This window comes from Amblyomma maculatum, chromosome 10 (genome assembly GCF_055883805.1).
Source record: "Amblyomma maculatum isolate TAMU_Amacu chromosome 10, ASM5588380v1, whole genome shotgun sequence".
Taxonomy (NCBI): Eukaryota; Metazoa; Arthropoda; class Arachnida; order Ixodida; family Ixodidae; genus Amblyomma; species Amblyomma maculatum.
The window spans coordinates 72,053,436-72,073,903 of NC_139353.1; the positions used below are offsets into that span (position 1 = coordinate 72,053,436).

Consider the following 20,468-nt stretch of genomic DNA (forward strand, 5'->3'; position numbering starts at 1 on the left):
AGTATATTTACCGCTGAATGCCATGGTATCCTTTTAGCTGTGAGACACATTATAGAAAATAAAATACAGACATCAGTGATCTACACAGACTCCCTCAGTGTTTTAACGTCCCTATCCTTTTGGAAATTGCATAATAGGAACCCAGTCCTGAACTCTCTTTATAACACCCTTATGTTTGCCCATGAACTAGAAATTAAAATTACACTGTGTTGGGTGCCAGGCCACCGCTGTATACCGGGTAATGAGGCAGCTGATAGGCTAGCTGCAACAGCTGCCCTTCGAAATGGCACAGACATTGATAAGATAACTTATCATGACCTCAAACCACACATAAAAAACATGATTCGACAACAATGGCAAGAGGAATGGGACGCAGCATCAGAAAATAAACTACACACAATAAAGCCAAGGATAGGCAGATACACCACAGAAAAACGACAGATTTAAAGAAGTAGCCCTGTGCAGGCTGAGAATTGGTCACACATACATAACCCATACAAATCTTTTAACCAACTCTCCTGCACCGCACTGCTCGAGATGTGGTGATCGGCTCACTGTCATTCACGTTTTAATCATATGTGTACAACTGGAACAAGAAAGAAGACATCATTTTCCCTCCTTGTTCACTCATCAAATACCTGCACACCCATCGATCTTTATTGGCGACAACCCAATGTTTCCTTTAAAACGTGCTTAAATTTTTATCACAAGTAGGCTTTTTACATGAAATTTCTTATCGACGTGGGTCTCAGACCGCTCCTCCTTGAGAGGACGGATGAGGTCCTTTAAAACATCTACTTATACATTGCACATCCATTATATATCGCAAATGAATTTTAGGCCCTATACACCATTGTTTTTAGCAATTTTACAGAGCGAATACATTTTTAGGCCCTATACACCACTGTTTTTTATTCCTTCATATAAAATCACAACTATTCCATTATATAAACTTGAGTACACCGTTAACCTTGAGTCTGGCGCACTTTGGCCTGAGTCGCCCTTGCGCCATTAAAATCCATCATCATCAAAGTACAGAACATTGGCGGCAACTATTTGGCTAACATCACAGAACTTTCATTATTAAAGAAAAGGCTCTAGATCAACTTTTGCTGGCATGAACCGGGCTAGGTAATATGCAAACTTGCATAATGAGTGTCCATCAATGGAGGAAACAAAGTAGTTCACAAAACAATGAAATCAATCTGGTCTTACCGGAAGCCTCCCTTTTTTCCAACGTGTTCCTTTGTGCATTTATATTTCTCAAAGGAATCTCGTTTTCCTTGCAAACCAGAGGTCTGGCTCAGGAGAGCCAGGCTATGGTGGCGTAGGGGCTGGGGATGGGGTTGGCGTAGATGCTGTGGGAGAGGTTGGTGTAGGTGCTGGGGGAGGGGTTGGCATAGGTGCTGGGGGTGGCGTATGGGGTGGGTGGTGGCGTTCGATTCTGACCTTCAGTGTCACCGCAATCAACAGTTACGACTGTCACTGATGTTAACTTCATATTCTCTTGGGCACTGCAAAAAAGCAAGGAAGCGTTGCAAACGCGATGCCGGTAGCATGCCTCGGCAAAATCACTAGTGCTACCGCAATAAATCTTGGTCAACCTTCGGGCTCACTCAAACTCAGATTCACACATGCTCGGGCTCACTGAACTTTTGAATCAAACTCATTTAGATTAAAACGAGTCAATCACTCGTTGCATATGTCACACTTCACTGGACTTGCAACTCATTTGGACTTACTGATTTCAACTCTAGTCATTTGAACTCACTAAACTGAGCAATTTATTTAGCCCAAAGGCCCTGACCAAGACAATTATCTTTAGGCAGGAGACTTAGTTTTTGGGGCTTTGGTTTGGCTGATCGTTTTTCGTGAGGGAAACGCCACTTGCGATTTTTTACTTTCTTATCAACTGTAACCAAAGTTTAATATCATAGGTTATTTGTCAGCAGGCATAAACAAAGTTTGAAAGGGCTTGAATAGGCCTATATCCACCTGAAACTATATATCAGTGGCAACATTCATTGTGTGCAAAATGCACAGTGCATGTCGGGGAGCGCACGTAGTAAGGCTTTCCAATAATTTTTCTCTTCCCATAACCAAGAGACGTCAAGCCACTGCGCCCGCAAGCGTCTTTTGTCGTTGCAATAAACCTTTCCTCCACTGTCAGCATAATGAGAAAAGAAAGCGCACACCATCGCCACGAAAACACAGATCATGATCTAAGCTGCTGTCTCACGATTCAGATCATGATCTGAATATGAGCGTGATCGATAGTGATCGAGCGCGAATGAGTCGATGTGTGAATGATTCTGCCGAACTATGGCTGGTATAACAAAGAAAATTTGCGTCGCTTCCTTCCCTCGGCTAAGTTGAGTACAGGGAAATCGCACTACAAGCTACAAATAAGTAAACAAATGACAAGTAGTAGGTCGGCGTATGTGGCTGCAGCACGTGCCCAACAATGTGACGGATTTGACGGCCTTCATGTGCTCGCTTTGCGCAGCCAAACAAGTATAGCAAAAAGAAAAAAAGCACACATACCTGGGGCCGAATTACGGGACTCGCTCTAAAGTTATAAAGCGGGACGTCGAAATGACGACGCTGTGACGCCTCGGCGAGAGGTCAACGCGTGACGAAAATCGGAATCAACCAATGATCGCCAGGGTGCCGGCCCAGGGTGCTTATTTTCAGCGCAAGAAATTTATTTGCTTGTCAAGGGGCCATATACTATTTCTTTTACATATATACTGTGGAAGAAGGCCAGGTCGAGACGGCAAGGCAAGGGATGCCGTGTCTGGCGTTTTACTACGGTGACAAAACCCAGGCACGTGCCGGAGCCGGCGCCGCGGGACGATGATGATGGTATGTACAAATGAAAGAGGAAGATCATCACATGTACAAATTAAAGAACGTCCACAGAAGGCTCACACACGCAGTTAATAAAATATATAATGTTGTTGTTTTTAAGAAACTGTATTCAAAGTTCAATTATATCAAAGAAAAGAAGGAACAATTACACTTTTACAGTTAAACTTTTTTATTGGTAAGGTTTGTCGCCGTAAAGACCCGCTTGCAGAGGTAAACAATAAACATGGCGGCCACCTGGAAAACAGCTGATTCCACGGATCTGAATGCAAGATTCTGTGTGGTTGTCCTAAGTGCACGGAAAATTGTGATCGAAGCCAGTGAAGGGCACGGACCAGAAAACCGACGAAGACAACCTGCTGAGGTAAGTTTTGTGTTATCTGCCAGTGTTTACATGGATGTAAAAAGTGGCGTAAGGGTGATATGTGCCAAGTACATTATTGTGGTTCCGTTTCTTTTTTAGGAGATAGAAGATGACCACGAGACCTGGTTATTTGGAAAAAATAAACTATCATGACTGCATGAACGTCCAGCACAGAAGTCATTCAAGAACGAGCAAACAAGGATGGTTGAGTGTGCGCTACCAACCGTACTAGTTATCGTTTGTTCTTATCCTGCGGTGCAAGTTCCTTTAGCGCTGCACCTGCATACGTAACCGCAAAATAACTACTCTTTGCTGTTGCTATTTCGTTTTGAAAGAAATCGTACGTTATGGTTTTTGCTTTTCCAGCCACAACCCTAGTTGTTGCGCGCCAATGGCTGTTTGATGTTGCTACATCATCGAAATCGCAACGAGAAACTATGCACCCTTTTTTCGCCGCTAGTTGCTGCCTGCAAGTTTTGACGCCAGTTACTCGAAATGGTGCCTAAGCGAAGAATGTCACTCGAGCAGGAGCTGCTGCTGCTAGTAGAGTTTATGGAAACACATCCTTTGCTAGCACGCAGCTCCGCAGACCTCACAAGCTCATACACATCCGCCGAAAAGCGCGTGCTGTGGAACGAGCTGGCGGCTCTTTTGAATAACGAGGGCCCGGCCGTAAAGACAGCCAACGGTTGGCGGCACTTGTTGCATGTGTTGTGCTGCCGCAAGCGGGCGGAAGCAGCCCGCATAAAGCAAGAGTGCTGATAAGTTCGTCATCATCAGTTTGTAAAATGTCATTTCAACATGCCTCGCCGCATCCTCTTGCAGTGAAACTGGAGGTGGCGAGCTCGGCGGACTGGGGGGCTGCATCCTTAACCTTATTGGTACGGCAAGTGCTACGGGAGTCGGGCCTCCACTCTTCGGATGTACGGTAAGTGTCCGTCGTGGTTTGACGCATACTTTGCTTGCAGTAGCATACAGGCAGTTGTGCGCGAACGTGTGGCGTTATGGTTTTTTTTAACAGGCGTACCAGCCCACCGCCAGCAGCTCACTAATAAACGGCCGAGGGTGTCTTCGGAAGAAAGGCCAGGGACCAGCGGAGGCACCAGGGTGTCTGCTGGAGACAGGGCGGGGACGAGCGCCAGCGTAGTTCACTCTAGCAGGTGAGAGAACTCTTTCAATGTATGATTTGTATACCTTCTGACTTGTGTACTCACCCTAACTTTGACAGTATGTCCTTTGCTGCTACTAATTACGTCTTTATTGCACCCCAGTGTGAGTATTTCGAGAGGTGCGGTGCAGCCTGTGGAAGCCTGTGCGGAGGAAGAGGATCCACCTAGCCCCACAGCTTGTGAGTTGGCCTGCCATTATGCATACTCCACACTACACTTTGTTGTAAATGCATGAGGAATAATAGTATTTGTAGCAGTAGCAGTAAAAGTGCAGTGATAATGCATCATTATAACTGTCTCTCTCTGAAATTGTCACACTATAGAATGAGGCTGTTATGGCCCATAACAATCTGACGAATGTTGGCATAAAATATGCTGCAACAGCATTGCCTATTGGCCTCCAATTGTGCCTTCTGTTGCTGGTGTTCAGTGCATTCGCATCAGCAGTAACGTAAGAAATTGCTCCACATTCCACTGCATAGAGCATTGCATCATGAGGACATTTCTTTCTCCAACAGCCACACTGCAGTACTCGCCGGACCCTTCACCGCAGTACTCGCCTCACCCATCACCACAGCCCTCGCCGCAGCCCACGCCTAGGGCACCGCAGCCAAGGAGGAGACTCCACCGGCTTGATGACGGCGAGGATTTGATGTGGCAGGCACTGCTTGAGACTCGCCATTTAGCGAATTTGGTTGAGGTTCGCAATGCCCAAGATGCTGCATTCCAGCAAGACGTGCTAGAGGTGTGTACTCACAGTACCGACTACATTTTGGGAAGCAGAAACCATTACTTGGAACATAATGTACCCGCACTTATTTTTGAATTCCTCTACTTCTTGGAAATTGGTTGTGACAACTCGGCTTATAGCACTGCCATGAGTATTCTACAACCATATCCTGTCCAAGATGCCTGAATACCTAACATTTCACACAAAAAACTAGGTAGTTATTCAACAGTATAAATTTCTAATTGGAGCTTTTTTTATGTGTAGGCCATGCGGAATCTGACGGCTGCTGTCCAAGCATCTGGGGCACAAGAGGAACTCCTAGTGAAAATTGTTGGCGTTTAAATCTATGTTAACAAGGTTGTTAATATATAGGTTAAAAAGCAGCGGCCAGAGAATACTTCCCTGCGGAACGCCGTGTAGTAATGGTTTGAAACCGGAGCAAGAGTTAATGTTTACCCTTTGTTGGCGATGTTGTAGGTAGGACTTAATGGCAAATAGAAAACAGCCTCTGAAACCATAATATTCAAAGTTTTTAATAGCGTGGTGTGATTTATTTTATCCAATGCTTTTGAATAGTCTACAAATATTCTAAGTTCATAAAATTCACGTTTAAAAGCATTCAAAATGATTTCTTTTTGCTCAAGCAAGGCGCTTTCTGTGGATCGTTCTTTCTTTGTAAACCCAAACTGATATTGTGTCAGGATGTGATGCTTGGTTAGGAATGAGCTCATTCGAACGTGTATTAGTTTTTCAACTACTTTGGAGAAAACAGGGAGTATTGAAATAGGCCTGTAGTTAGACATATTGCATTTCTCACCACCTTTAAAAATGGTAGTAACTTTAGCCACTTGGAGCCGGCGAGGAAGTTGACCGCATGAAAATATTTGATTAATGATGTACTCTAAAACTGGAGCTATAATAATAGCAACATTTAACTGGCCGAATCTGTAAGCCATCTATATCAGTACAAGTAGACTTGTTTAGATACATGATTGTAGACACAATCTCATCTGCAGTTACTGGAGAAAAAAATGCACTCTCTTGTTCGTTGGTGTAAAAAAATCTGTACAGCTGGGGTCATCATGGCTATTTCCTACTGATGTGAAAAAATCATTAAACGCTACAGCTAAATTTTCTCCAGCAAGAGTTGTACCATTTACAATTATCTCGTTGGGGTTATCATTTGTACCAGGGTGGCGGTTTATTAGCGTATTGAATTTTTTCCAAATGAATTCTGGAGTTTGCTTCGTGTCCTGGATGAAAAGGTTTTCAAAGTAGCCTTTTTTAGTTTTCCGTAAAAGGCTGTTTGTTCTGTTTTTGGAATTTATCTAAATCGGTTTTGTTTCTGTATTCAAAAACTTTTGATAAAGAACATTTTTCAGCTTTTAGCTTTGATACATTCTGCAGTAATCCAAGGTTTGCGTGCTTTGCGTGGCCGTTTATGGGTTCTGAAGGGAAGCAATCATTATAGACATTTATAAATTTGTGTATGAAGGTGTTGTAAGCCCCCTCCGCATCAGTGCTCGAAAGAACGCTCTCCCAGGATATCTTAGAAAGTAAATTATAAAAAACCTCCAGGGTGCTTTCATTTATCTGCCGATATGTATTAACACTCCGCTTCGCGTCTGTGTGACATGCCCACAATGTGTGTGATAAAGAGCAACAACTCTCTTCACAGTGTGGGCGTTCGAGTTTCACATTTGTGTCGTAGTGAGCAGCTTGAGCCGGGCACCAGGAAGTGCTGGTATGGGGACAATATGGGAAGCTGCTGGTAACGTGCGCCTGTGCAAAACGGAGAGCTTAGTGTCCCAGACCCCCACACCGATTCGATACCCGGTGCAGCATGTGGCCCACCATGTCCCTGGCGCGCTTGAGTTTGACGACTTTAGCGTCTCCTTTGAGCCAACGATGAATATGGAAGCCCAAGACCTCGACCTCATCCACCTCGCGCACAGGTCCCTAGCGCAGGGAGATGTTTATTGAGGTGGGCTCGGTCTTGAGGGCGCAAATGTATAGCAGTTCCGATTTGGTGGGATGCAGATGAGTCCGCAGGCGTTAGCGAATGTCTCAAATATAGTGGCTGCCTGCTGGAGGCTGATTGTGCTGTGCACTGATTGCTATGTTGTCAGCAACGAATCATTAATTTATTCTTTTACAAGTGTGCACACACTTTAAACTTTTCCCCATCTCCAGCGCATGTGCTCAAGTAATATGCGGCTACTAAATATGCGTCATTTCCACGATGTAGACTTGCTGCGCATCTGAGCTTGGAGCTGTGGTTTTCCTGTAAAAGAATGAAAAATAATTTGAGAAAAAGAAACCTTCGTGTTTTGCGAAAAGCTATTTAGTGTTCCATGATGTATGCCAGCACAACACAGCAAAAGAAAAGTTGAAGACAAGTAGGCACAAGCACTGAAATTCCAATTGATATTTAATCTTTAAACCGATCAATAAAACACTGATTGCACTTGAAGTGTGAATTCATCACAGATACGTAGTTAACAAATTGACAGTTACATTTTCTGATGAAATGACTCAAGGTATTTTTACTATTGTGTCCAAGTGAGGTTTAGGCTTACCCAATAAATGCCTTTTACAATTTCAACGCTTTTTGTGAATCTACCTCTGTTGTCTGCCTCGCCGGGGGGGGGGGGGGCACAGTATTTACGGCGCGCCCAACTACTGTTCCCAAGAATGTGGGACCGAATCGTGGTCTCGGCAGCCGCATTTTGCTGGAGGCGAAAAGCACGGCATCCGTGTGCTGTCTAATGTCAATGCACGTTAAAGAATCCCTGGTGGTCAAAATTTTCATAGTCCTCTACTACGGCATCTCTCATTGCTTGAGTCGCTTTGGAACATTAAACCCCACAAACCAACCCAAACCTCTCTGTTGTTTTTTGCTGTGTTGTGCTGGTATACATCATGGCATACTTTAGCGTTTCTTGCTTTTCTACACATAGCGCTTGGTGTCCCTTGCCCAGTTAATTTGTCAACTGAATTCCCAGAAAGTAACAGCGGAGTAAAAGGGAACTTTTTGTGTGTGCTTTTATTGGAGACAGACATATTACATTAAAATAGGAGTGTAACTTCAGTGCACTGTAATAGCTTAGCAGGAGCCATTTGACTAGTATAAGGAAGGCACTTTAAGGCTAATGCCATGTGTTTCGTACCCCACTCTGCTAAGAGGTTGCTGGCGTCGAATCATGTAAAGCTTATGCTAAAATCTTTTCAATATGGTGGCTACATAACCATTTGAAGTTTTAAGTCTCAGTAATTTACATTGCAATTTCATGGCTCCAGAAAATACAATCAGAACATTTGTTTCCTGCTTTTTTTCCATAATTTCAAATAAGAGTCAGAAAGACTATGTGCTTCTTATTTAGCTTAATTTCACTCGTGAACCTTGGGGCAGAAAAAAAGCCAAAATATGGGCTACATGAATGCTGATCCGAGGGTTCCAAGAGCAGAACTGAAAAGGACCCATTACTGACCAAAATATACAAAAGGCTCATGATGGAAATGTGAGGGCTTCTTCCTTTACTAAGACACCCCAAAACTAACATCTAAGAGTCCTCGACATAAAATTCCCTTTTTGGAATTGAAATTTGTGTAAACAAGCTGAAATACACTCTATGCAGAAACCGTGCCTTCACAGCACTATGCCACCATGGAGCCATATCTCGGTAATTAGTACTGGCGTTACGCTCTTAAGAGCGCCCTGGCCGAATTCGATCAAGACTTCAACATAAAAATTATTTCTGAATTCTGCAGGTGCAAGGGTGGGAAATAGCTCGAGTTAATGATGTTCTATTCGAAGTCAAGAGGAAATGCACATGGGCTTGACATGTGCAAGGAGGCAGTAACTGATCGTCGCTAAGGGTACCAAATCGCATTCGAAGAAAAAACTTAGCTGCGGCGGAAACTAGGTTGGCGGATGAGGTTAAGAAGTTTACAGGGGTCAAGTGGATGCAGCTAGCACGGTACTGGGTTCATTTTAGAAGTACAGGAGAGTTCTTCTTCATACATGTGTATATTCCAGCTAATGATAAAAGTATTGCCAAAACCTCTGATAATGCCACCTTTTCCAATCAGCGGATTGCACTTTTGTGTCGACGTTTTTGCTTCCAATACTCTTATTAGTGGCTGCAGCCATGAAAGGTGAGCGTTTTGCAATAGTTTCAATGGGATATAGAAACATGTCTCCTGTTTTATATATTCCCAAATGTTCTTTTCACTAAGTCTGTGCATATCCTGGAACAAAACTTATTGGGAACACATAAGCTACGCCTTTAAGGGTAACGCGCGATAGTTTATGGGCTCTCGTCTGACTCCCTCCCCCTTTCCTGCGGTTTCTTCTTCGCATACATGTTAGTCCTTGTTGGCTTGCTTATTTAGAGAACCCTTAATATGTGCCTATAAATTATTACAATACAGTAGTAAGCTATCATATTGTCCAGCTAGCATTCGTAGGCGGCCACTCGACATATATATATAAAGCCCTGCTTTACCCAAACCGTATCAATCTGCCAACATGGCCTAGGAGTATGGTACTGACTCATCATCCAAGACCACTGTAATGTTGACTCCTACTTTTCCTTTCGACCTCCAATGAGTAGTCCTAGTTGTCATCATCATCATCAGCCTGACTATACCCACTGCAGGGCGAAGGCCTCTCCCATATTTCTCCACTTAACCCGGTTCTGTGCTAGCTGCATCCACTTGGCCCCCGCGAACTTCTTTACCTCATCCGCCCACCTAACTTTCTGCCGCCCCCTGCTACGCTTTCCTTCTCTTGGAATCCAGTTTGTTACCCTAAGCGACCATCGGTTATCCACTCTTCGCACTACATGTCCTGCCCATGTCCATTTCTTCTTCTCATTTTTCACTAGAATGTCGGTAACTTGAGTTATTTCTCTGACCCACTCTGCACGCTTCCTATCTCTTAATGTTACCCCTACCATTTTTCGTTCCATAGCCTTCTGGGGTGCCCTCAACTTAGGTAGAACTTTCTTGGTTAGCCTCCACGTTTCAGCCCCATAGGTGAGTACAGGTAAGATGCAACTGTTGTATACTTTCCTCTTGAGCGATACTGGTAAGCTGCTAGTCATAATCTGCGAGTGGTTGCCAAATGCGCTCCACCCCAATCTTATTCTTATTTCCTTTTCATGGTCCGAATCTGCGGTTACTACCTGTCCTAAGTAGACATAATCGCCTACTACTTTCAGTACTTCGCTAACTAATGTAAACTGCTGTTCCTTCCCGAGGCTGTTGAACATTACCTTAGTCTTCTGCATATTGATTTTCAAGCCTACCTTTCTACTTTTCCTGTCTAGGTCATCAATCATTATTTGTAGTTCATCCCCCAAGTTGCTTAGCAAGGCAATATCAACAAATCGCAGATTACTGAGGTATTCTTCATCTACCCTTATCCCTAACTACTCTCATTCCAAGTCCCTGAATACTTCCTCTAAGCAAGCTGCGAAAAGTACTGGGGAGATTGTGTCTCCTTGCCTAACACCTTTCTTTATGGGAATTTTGTTTCTTTATGCAGAAGTATGGTTGCTGTGCAGCCACTATATATATCTTCCAGCACTTTCACGTATGGCTCGTCTACCTCCTGATTTCGCAATGCCTGCATCACCGCCGAGGTTTCAACTGAGTGAAATGCTTTTTCGTAATCAATGAATGCTGTGTATAAGGGCTGGTTATATTCCGAGCATTTTTCTATCACCTGATTGATGGTATGGATATGATCGATAGTAGAGTACCGTTTCCGAAACCCTGCTTGATCCTTTGCTTGATTGCAGTCTAAGGTAGTCCTGATTCTATTAGCGATTACCTTAGTAAATACATTATACGTAACAGACAGTAAGCTGATTGGTCTGTAATTTTTAAGGTCCTTAGAGTCCCCTTTCTTGTGAATGAGGATAATGTTTGCATTCTTCTATGGTTCCGGTACCGTCGATGACACCAGGCACTGCGTATACAGGGTGGCCAGTTTTTCTAGCACGATATCCCCCCCGTCCTTCAGTAAATCTGTAGTTATTTGATCCTCTCCAGCTGATTTCCCCCTTTTCATAGTTTCTAATACTTTCTTGACCTCGTCCTTCGTCACTGGTGGAACGTCTGACTGTTTTTCCCTGCCGCCAATCTTGTTACGGTCCTGAGTACTTTAGCTGCTGTAGAGATCTGTATAGAACTCGGCTACTTTGACTATCTTGTCCATATTCGACGTTGCCTGCCTTGTCCCTTATCACATCTGGTTTTTGCTAATGGCCAATTTCTTCTTTACCGCTTTAAGACTTCCTCCGTTCTTTACAGCATGCTCAATTTTCTCCATGTTATACTTATATCACCCACCTTGCACTTATTGATTAGCTTTGATATCTCGGCCAATTCGATCTGGTCTGTTGGATTGGAGGCTTTCATACTCTGGCGTTTCTTAATCAAATATTTCGTCTCCTTAGACAGTTGTAGCTCCTCCCAAAGTTTTTATATCACGTGACCTTGTCAGGATGTACATGTCATTGAAGAGTCAAAGATCTACCATGTCAGCCGCCACCTGAGAGACCTATACCCGTAATTTTTGCTCACAACGCCGGTATTGGATTTTGTGAGAGCATTTCATGCTATTGTTTGGAAAAGGGCTTGACTCACCAGATCAAGTACAATGGAGATACAATGACCTTGGAAACCAGTGATTTCTTGGGTGGGCTCACATACAATATTTGTCAAAAGTGTAGATCCCAGGGGCTCTGCTTCTGAGCCACTTTGTGTGGCTTTGTAATGCTTTTCCAGTGGTCCAAATCTTGATGGTAAGGTTTTTGTGTCCAACTCTCTCCAATAGAAAAAACTTCCACTAATCCTGAACTGGTGCCACTACATGGCTCAAAAGTAGACATGCTGTCTACACTTTTGGTAAAGGCTGTACATCATAATACTATATGCAATAAGACCTTTTAAACAGCAAGCTTTGTATTGCCAGCATGTGAATGATGGGACAGGTTTTCAGGCTTGCCAGTCTGTTTTCTAACTGAACGTGAATGTGCGCAATATGCAGGTTAAATGCATTGTGCACTAAAAATCTCCAGGCTTTGGCTAAGCCTCTCTCACTTGGCTGTTCTGTGCTGCTTAGTGAAGCCATCCTGGAGCGTCTCCTCAAAGGTCTCTGCTAGTAGCCAGGGGGCGCCTGCGGCGGCGCCACAGAGCACGGCTGCTGCAGCGTTTGGCACCCATGGCTGAGTAGCGTGGCCCTGCAGTAGACAGTGTGGGAACGTGACACTTAGAGTCCAGCGCCTCAGACGAGCTGGGTCACTGGGAAGGCATAGTTCATTAGGGTGTCCGATGATTCGAGATTGTTGGGGCAAAAGCAATTGCCTTATGAGTGGTGTTTACAGGGCCTCTTGGCAGTGTTGGCACGAACTGTCAGTCATCCATAATTCTAGTAAGAAACAATTGACTAAGTGCTTATGTAATTAATAAGAATATTAAATAGGTCATAATAATGAAATAATTTGCTAATGAGTTATAGTATCGAATTATTGGATTAATTGATGTAATTTTAGATTAATTTGAATATTTAAACGAAGTGGCGAATTATTTAATTACCTAGTTATATATTCTAGAGCATGGAAATAAATCACGAAAATTAATAATTACATGTGTAAATAGTTTATTCAATTCAAAACTTAGTAATATTGCTCAGTTGAAAAATCATTTGAATAGAAAATATAATTGATTAATAGGATAATTACTGAATTTCTTAAATAAACCAATTAAATTCAGGTATATTCAAATAAGTCATCAGAATAATTAACTCACTACGTAAATAATAGGTAAAGTCAGTAATTTGTTTATCTCATAAAGCTTGCAATTTAGCGAAATTGATAAAGTTATCTAATTAAAATCTGCATTCAACAGCTTTATTTCCTCCTGAAGAGTTTGTATTTGTGGGTGCAGTCATGTCGAGAGTAGTTTTGTATATCATACAGCGGAAACGGAACTTGGAAGCAAGAAATGCACAAAGAAACGACCGCGCAACAACATAATCAACAGAATTTAGAGAGATCATTTGGCATTTATGTACCCAAGGCCGCTTTTCGCCTTCATCGAAGAGTGGCCGCCGGCTCAGTAGTGGAACCTATCCATTGAGCCACTGCGGCGGGGATTTAGATCCAAAAGAGTAAACTATAACAGTAGCGTAGCATCGCATACTGCTTCCAGAATTCTCACACTACATAGACGGGGCGATTACCGGTGATTTTTTTATGGTGCGAGAACAGTAGCGATCTCAAAACAGTTTCTGCTGCTGTTGGCATGGTTAGTGCAGAAGGTTTGTACGGGATTGTCTCTTTAGAACTAAGTTTTGCACCTAAATTGTGGGGCAGTGGTGGTGGCATATATATACGAGGTGTAACACAAAAGAAACGAGACTTGAAAAAAGAGTGGGGTTGTAAATATTGAGTGGGTTCTCAGTGGTCATACTGTTAATCAACACTACTACATTGAAGTACTAAAAAGACATGAAAAAATTAGGAAAAAAAGTCACAGTTGTGCAGTGATATCTGTCAAGCAGTTTCTGACCAGCAAAACATTCCTGTGATGGAGCATCCTCCTTAATCACCTGATTTGGCTCCACGCGACTTTTTTCATATCATGAAGTTAAATCTTGCCTTAAAGGAACCCATTTTATCTCAGGGAGGTTCAGGCAAAAACGGAGAATCTCCTCAATAGCCTTCCGAAAACCTCGTTCCAGAACTATTACCAGCATTGGCAGCACCGAATGCAGAAGTGTGTGAATTCTGAAGGCGACTGCTTAGAAGGTGATAATGTCACAGAGAATTGATTCTGTAAGTACAATAATTTATTGCATCAGTCTCATTTTTTTTGTCACACCTCGTATTTTACTACATTACCTGAGCCACACTTTGAACTGTGACAGCAGACGCAACGACCATACAACCTCTTAACAATTGGTTCTTTGGAAAGTTAAGGCTCAGGATTCTGTCACACTTGCTCTGTGGACACCTGAACCGCGCCATAGGGAAAGGGAGGAAGATGTTAGTGAAAGGGGTGAAAGGGGTGCCATAGTGGAGGGCTCCGGAGTAATTTCGACCACCTGGTGATCTTTAACCTGCACTAACAGCACACGGACACTTCTTTTTGCCTCTATCATTCGGGATCGAGCCCAGGTACTCCGGTACAGTAGTCGGGCATCTTAACCACTGCACTACCGCGGCGGGGCTATTCAGTTAGTAATATAATAATAATAATCGGTTCACAGGAAAGGAAAGAGGCAGTACCTGTCGCACTTGTTTCGTGGACACCTCAACCACACCGTATGGGAAGGAGGTGGGAGTGAATGCAGAAAGAAAAATAGGTGCCATAGTGGAAGACTAATTTGGACTACCTGGGGATCTTGAAAATGGTGGTCACACACCACACGGATGCCTCTCCGTTTCGCCTCCATCGAAAGTCGCCGGCAGTCGGATTCGAACCCGGAAACTCCGGCACAGTAGTCGGGCATCTATCTGAACTACTGCGCCACCATAGCGGTGCTAGTAACACACTTGCAACCACCCCACTGCCACCCTCGCCCACATTCTATTCCAATGCCCGGCGGATCCTCCCCACCGGGTTCTGGAGCACTTCACCACCTGGGAGGAAGGGGAGACCCTGCTACGCTCTAAGGACTCGGTCCGGCAAAAGACCGCCACAGACCGAGCTGCCGACGTCATGAACCGTAGGAACATGAACGTTTGAGTGTAGTGGGGCCGTGCGGGGGCCCAGGGGCCTGCGCGCCCCGAACTCCTCTGTTAAAATAAATGTTTTTACTACTACTACTACTTTATTCTTCCGTAAGTATTGTAGCGCTCAGTGTCTGGCTGGCAGTCAGTGCAACGTAAGTTTTAGCAGGCGCGTATTTATTGCTGGCCCGGCACCTTCATTATAAGGCTGCGCATGTGGCAAGAGCGTTATTGAAAGAGCGTGGCACCAACATTAGGACGGGAAGAGTGGGACAAAAATGCAGCGAAACAAATAAAGGGGAGGGGAAATTCGGATCGGGGTACCAAGGAAAGGGAAGTGTTTTCATTGCTGTGCGGATTCATTTTCTCTGGGGCCTTCGCCTTTCGAGCTTTCCATTATAAGTGTGCCTCGATTTTTCATGTTCTTTTTTGGTCCGCTGATAAGCACTCATTTCGAGAGTGTGGTCGTGTAAATGTAACAATTTTCTTCGTGTTTTTAGGCTTTGATGGTTTGCTGACAATGAGCCGGTATATTATCAAAACCAAGAAGAGAAGGGGAATCTTTTAAACTTGAAGCCGCATATGACAATTCTTACCTTCGCATAGCTAAGCACATGTTCGTCGAGGTGGCCAAACTTATAAGAACACTCAGCGACAGCAATGCCACTACACTGCATCTTTGCAGCGATGCTCACGAATCAAGCGCTACATTTGCTCCGAACTACTAGACACCGCTTCGCAAAATGACATTTGGTTGTCGTAACTGCGCCGGATCATCCTTCTAAGTGAATAACCCCCAAATAGAACACACTGTACTGTCATACTGAGAAATTAGGTACACATCCTTCAATGTTGCTTATGAATGCAATATTTTCACATATTGTAAGACTGCATGATAGCTTCAAAACTTTCTGAGATCCTCTTTCGTGAGGCTTGTATATATTTTGCACTTTATTTTAGAAATTCGTTTGGTTTGGCTTGGTTTATGGGGTTTAATGTCCCAAAGCGACTTAGGCTATGAGAGACGCTGTAGTTGAGGGCTTCGGAAATTTAGACAGCCTGAGCATCTTTAACGTGCACCGACATCGTATAGCCCACGGGCGACTTGCTTTTCGCCTCCATAGAAAAGCGGCCGCGGCGGCCGGGATTGACCCCATATTATTGGGAAGAGCAGTCGAGCGTCCTAACGACGTCACCGCGGTGGGGCTTTACGGTCAAAAATGCCTTTCGTTATTGCTAGACAGGTAATACGTCATTTTTATGGAGCAAGTTTACTCTGAAACTCTGTGGATGAGATCAGTACCAATGGATTACCAATTGATATTTGCCAGCTCTCAATAACTAATTTGCTATAACATTATTTCTGCACTTTCGGTTGCAAGTTGCGACCGAATGTCCTAATGTCAAAAGAAAGTATCAGATCACGCCACGTATACGCCACGTATATAATAGTATTTTTAAAGCACACAGACGTGTACATCAACCTGCTGCATGAGTTTGAATGATCACCAACTGGACAAAAAGCAATTATATTGTTTTTGTGATTCTCACATAATCTCACTTTGAGGTCGCAACCATCTTTCAGCAAACAAGCCAAAACTATGTGGCATAAGAAATGGAATTGTACATTATGAATCGAACGTAGGCGAACTTCACACGGGTATTCATGTTTACTAATGCCTTAATGCACAATCTTAAACTACAAATATGCAATAAATTTTGCAGGTGTGTGTCCCTTTGACCAATCAGTGTGAGCGCAGGACGAACTTTAAAGCAGTGTGTTTATAATACTGTCAATAGGTTCATACAATATCTTACACCATTCCACAGTTTTGAAACAATTATGGGGGTCAAAAACGCATTCGGTTGATTTCCTATGACAGTTTTAAACACTGGATGAGTGCACTGGACAAACTCCAAGAGATAATTTTTCCACGAATAATATGGTAAGAATAGATCATCCAGTATCGTACAGTGCTCCACAGCCTGAAAACTATCTGGTGTCCCGGAAAATGAAATATAAATACCCCCGTCGCGAAATTATGTCGTACCAGGTCGTCGAAGAATGGAGCCACTGCCGAGCCGAGCCATCCCAGGGTGTTGCTGAAGCCCAAGGCGACCGAGCGCACCACGGTCGGGTACGTCTCGCTCAGGTGGACTCGAAGCACGGCACCAGTCGCCGACGTTCCAACTTTCCCAGCCATCAGCAGGGCGAGCCGCACCCACGAGTATTCTGTGGAGTGCAAGTTGCAGCATTTCGAAGTCTGTGCATAATTTTCTAATTACAGCGGTCGCAGTCGTTTCAGGCAAATGAACGAACCTGGCCAACACATAATTTTAAGCCTACTTAACATTTATTATCTGCCTCATGCAAAGTGCCGTGCTTAATCCTGAATGTTGCCGTGCGCCTGCCGATTATTAAGTCATGGCTGCCCTGCAGCTTATTTGCTTTCAAACATTTCCCTATTGCCCACACATGCTTCGAGTGTTTTTATGTCTTCACAAAATGACGAAATGTGATTTCTGCTCATTCGAACTGTTTTGCGATCAGGAATATTAGTGTGGTTATTCGAAAAATAATACTGTCATCGATCATAAACGTTAAATAGACATATTTAGCCACAGAAAAGAATGGCATTTTGTGTCTACAGTCCAGTTTCTTTGATTTACCTGCACCAGCTTTTATTGTACTTCTGAACTTTTGACACCGTCTTTGCGCTAAGAATATGACTGGCACATGACAGGGAAGATGGTGTCGCTAACACCGGAGAGCCTCGTTATGTTCCAAGAAAAGGCTGTTTCTTCTAATTACTTGTTTCGCATTAGTGAAAGTCACTGGTTTTTGCAATGACTAGCTGAATGCAGAACGTTGGCGGCTGAACTGCAACAAAATGAAGTGCACTTCACCGGCCGGCATCAACCAGAGGGCGACCATGACGACCGCCGAGATGCACATGCTGCCACAGATGGTGCGACGCCGGCGGCAATACTTGATGAGCATCGCGTTGGTGAGCCTCACCGGGTACTCTGACGAGGCGCCGATAGTGAAGTTCACGTACGGGTCGCCACCCACGCTTGCCGTGGACACCGTCGCGTGGTACCACACCAAGGTCGTCACCATCCTACCGGTTGACATTCGGAGATCAGTACACACCAGCCAACGCCAGGCAGCCATATTTCGGTGCCCGATTTCTGCATGGGCCTGCAACTTACATTTTTATTTCACTTCGACATACTGCCTTATCTATCGGCGTCGTTAGTGCTCTGAGTGGTCGAACAGAGTACGGAAAAAGCGGATAATCAATTAATAATATAGTCGCTCCCGGATATATCGAACCTGGGTATGTCGAATTATTGTTTATATCGAAGTATCCGAATATTTCCATGAAAGTCCAGTGCAGATTCTTTGGTACTACCTGCGGTGTGTTTGAAGAGCATTTCGCGACGTTTAAAAATATTCACGTGACGATTTAAAGAGCTCGAATCGCTCTTTAAACACATCGCAGGTAGCGCCGAAGAAACCTTTACTTTCCCACTTGAAAAGCAACAAGCATCCGTTCGAGCCGCCGAAAGTGATGACCGTGCGCCCCAGACAAGGGTGCTGATGGTAAAACATGTATTGGATATTTACAAGGAATTATGTTTGGTGCGGAGCCTTAAAGGCCTAGGCCTTACAAATACTAGGTGGAGTCCTTAGTAAGGGACCCCATTCGCGTTTGCCGCCCACGCCTCGTTAAGGCCCTTTGGGCCTGTAGGTCGCAGCAGCTGAGCAGGGTTGCCTCCCGGTCCTCCCGGGAAGGGTTAAGGATGTGGGGAAGGGATGGGTTCTGTTGGCAGGCTCATATCATGTGTTAGGTGTCAACGACCTCCCCACAGTACTGGCACTGGCCAGTGAATTGGGAGCCAAAATGTTGAAGTACCGCCTGGTACAGCATCGTGTTGGTGAAGAGGCGCGGGAGCAGCCTCTCGTTCGCTTTTCCCAACTCTTTGCAGGTTTAGGGTATTTGCGATGCGAGTTTTGATAAAAATTACAATGTCTTTGAATGTGCAGGCCGGATTGGAATCGATGTCCTCAGCCAATTCGAGTCCCGCGGAAACTGCCCGAGAGAAACCGCGCCGGCGGCTGCGACGAGATATCGGCACGCGGGTTCCGTGTCCCGACTGCAATTTTAATATATTCTATAGGCTAAAGGTTGGAGACGCGCCCTCAGAGTGGGGCCTCTCCCTGCAAACATGTCACGAGAAAACCAGAATGGGCGGCACCTTGCGTGGGCTGGAGCCTTGTCCCGTCATTATGACAACAAATCAGGCATATTCTACATGGGTGCCTCGGGCCCCATTCAGGAGGCTGGTATATGACCCCAGCCGTCAAACGGTGACACGATCGATGGCCTTACCTTCAAGGCCAAATCTATAACACACGCTGAAGAAATAGCCATTGCACATGCCTCCTCAGACCACACCTCTGAAATATATAATCACGGACTCACGAGGGGCTTGTCAGACAAGGGTCGACTGATAGCACGTGCTGCTTGCTGGCGACCAAGCTAATCAATTACCAGAGCCAGCGCATGGTTTGCTACGCTCTCGTGCCTCTCATTTTATTTTAAGTGCACCTCCACCAACGTCTTTAGATATGTATCTAAGAACGTTGACCTCTACGTACCATTCGGCCGGGATACAGCGCCATCGCCGCCTACGGATGGAACGCAAGCTCTTACTTTGTCGCATCAAGGAGCAACGAGCAAGTATCCTGACTGGTGTTTCGGCAAGGCCTCCTAATAGGGTTCATTTTCGAAATCGACATTTGATTGTCCTTCACAGTGAAAATTACTGCTACTCGTGAAAGGTACACTCACTGTTGGAAACTAAATAAAGCGGTCGTTGCGGCCCAGGCTTTTGTTGAGAACAGGTCAGAGACGCTTGCTGTGCCGACGTCGCGAGCCTGAAAAGAAATGGACGGCACTGAATGATTTCGGTGGGCTGCTGTACTGTGTGGTTATTGAAGCAGTTTATGCTGCACCCGTTTTCTTTCATCTGACTGTGGCATCTCGCTTGTTTCCCAGTGTGCATTACTACCGGAGAATAATAGCAAAATCGCTAATATCACCAACTCATATATATTACAATGTGTTAACGAGCGGACACATGGGGCATAAATTGGCTAATGTGGCTAATTGCAAATAAGAGTACTCTAGTTACATTTCACCGCCGTTGAGCATACCGCACAATAAACTACACAATACGCGGTGTCCCAATACAAAATTGGCCTTCATACAAATACCTTGGCATCTCAATTGCAGACTATCTTGCGTTGTCAGCTCATGTAATCAATATCATTAATGAAGCTAACCGCGCGTTTTGGCTTATCTGAAACTGAAACCCATCATAAGCCTTGCTTCACCTAATGTAAAACTGTCAGGCTTTTTAACCTTAGTGCTCCCGAAACTTGAATATGCCCTCTCGATCTGCGACCCGCAACCAAGTAACCTCACACTCTCGAATCGATCCGAAATGCATTTTCGAAGTATTCATATCATACAATCATTATTTCATTACAAAAAAAGCTAACCTTTACAGTCTAGAATCCC

The 20,468-nt window shown here is 44.3% G+C and overlaps 2 protein-coding genes across 3 annotated transcripts in view; one reads left to right on the forward strand and one right to left on the reverse strand.

Annotated features, from left to right (window-relative positions):
* Positions 1-3,988: 3,988 nt before the first annotated feature.
* LOC146176771 (uncharacterized) lies at positions 3,989-7,634 on the forward strand. 2 transcript variants are annotated; one of them, XM_084582956.1, is made up of 5 exons: positions 3,989-4,160; positions 4,254-4,392; positions 4,504-4,580; positions 4,920-5,146; positions 5,396-7,634. In XM_084582956.1, exons 1-5 carry the CDS (start codon positions 4,154-4,156, stop codon positions 5,471-5,473), a joined length of 528 nt encoding a protein of 175 aa, XP_084439082.1. In that variant the 5' UTR covers positions 3,989-4,153; the 3' UTR covers positions 5,474-7,634. The 2 variants fall into 2 exon arrangements, with proteins under 2 accessions (XP_084439082.1, XP_084439081.1); XM_084582955.1 differs by having other exon boundaries at positions 4,920-5,459.
* The window catches only part of LOC146176772 (organic cation transporter protein-like), a 35,539-nt gene continuing 22,329 nt past the window's right edge, over positions 7,259-20,468 (reverse strand). The window contains exons 7-11 of the mRNA XM_084582954.1: positions 19,737-19,822; positions 17,785-17,999; positions 16,929-17,110; positions 12,245-12,384; positions 7,259-7,415 (exon numbers count right to left, since the gene is read on the reverse strand). Of these exons, the coding sequence (XP_084439080.1) occupies positions 7,352-7,415; positions 12,245-12,384; positions 16,929-17,110; positions 17,785-17,999; positions 19,737-19,822 (687 nt within the window). The 3' untranslated portion in view covers positions 7,259-7,351. The remainder of the gene's footprint in view (positions 7,416-12,244; positions 12,385-16,928; positions 17,111-17,784; positions 18,000-19,736; positions 19,823-20,468) is intronic.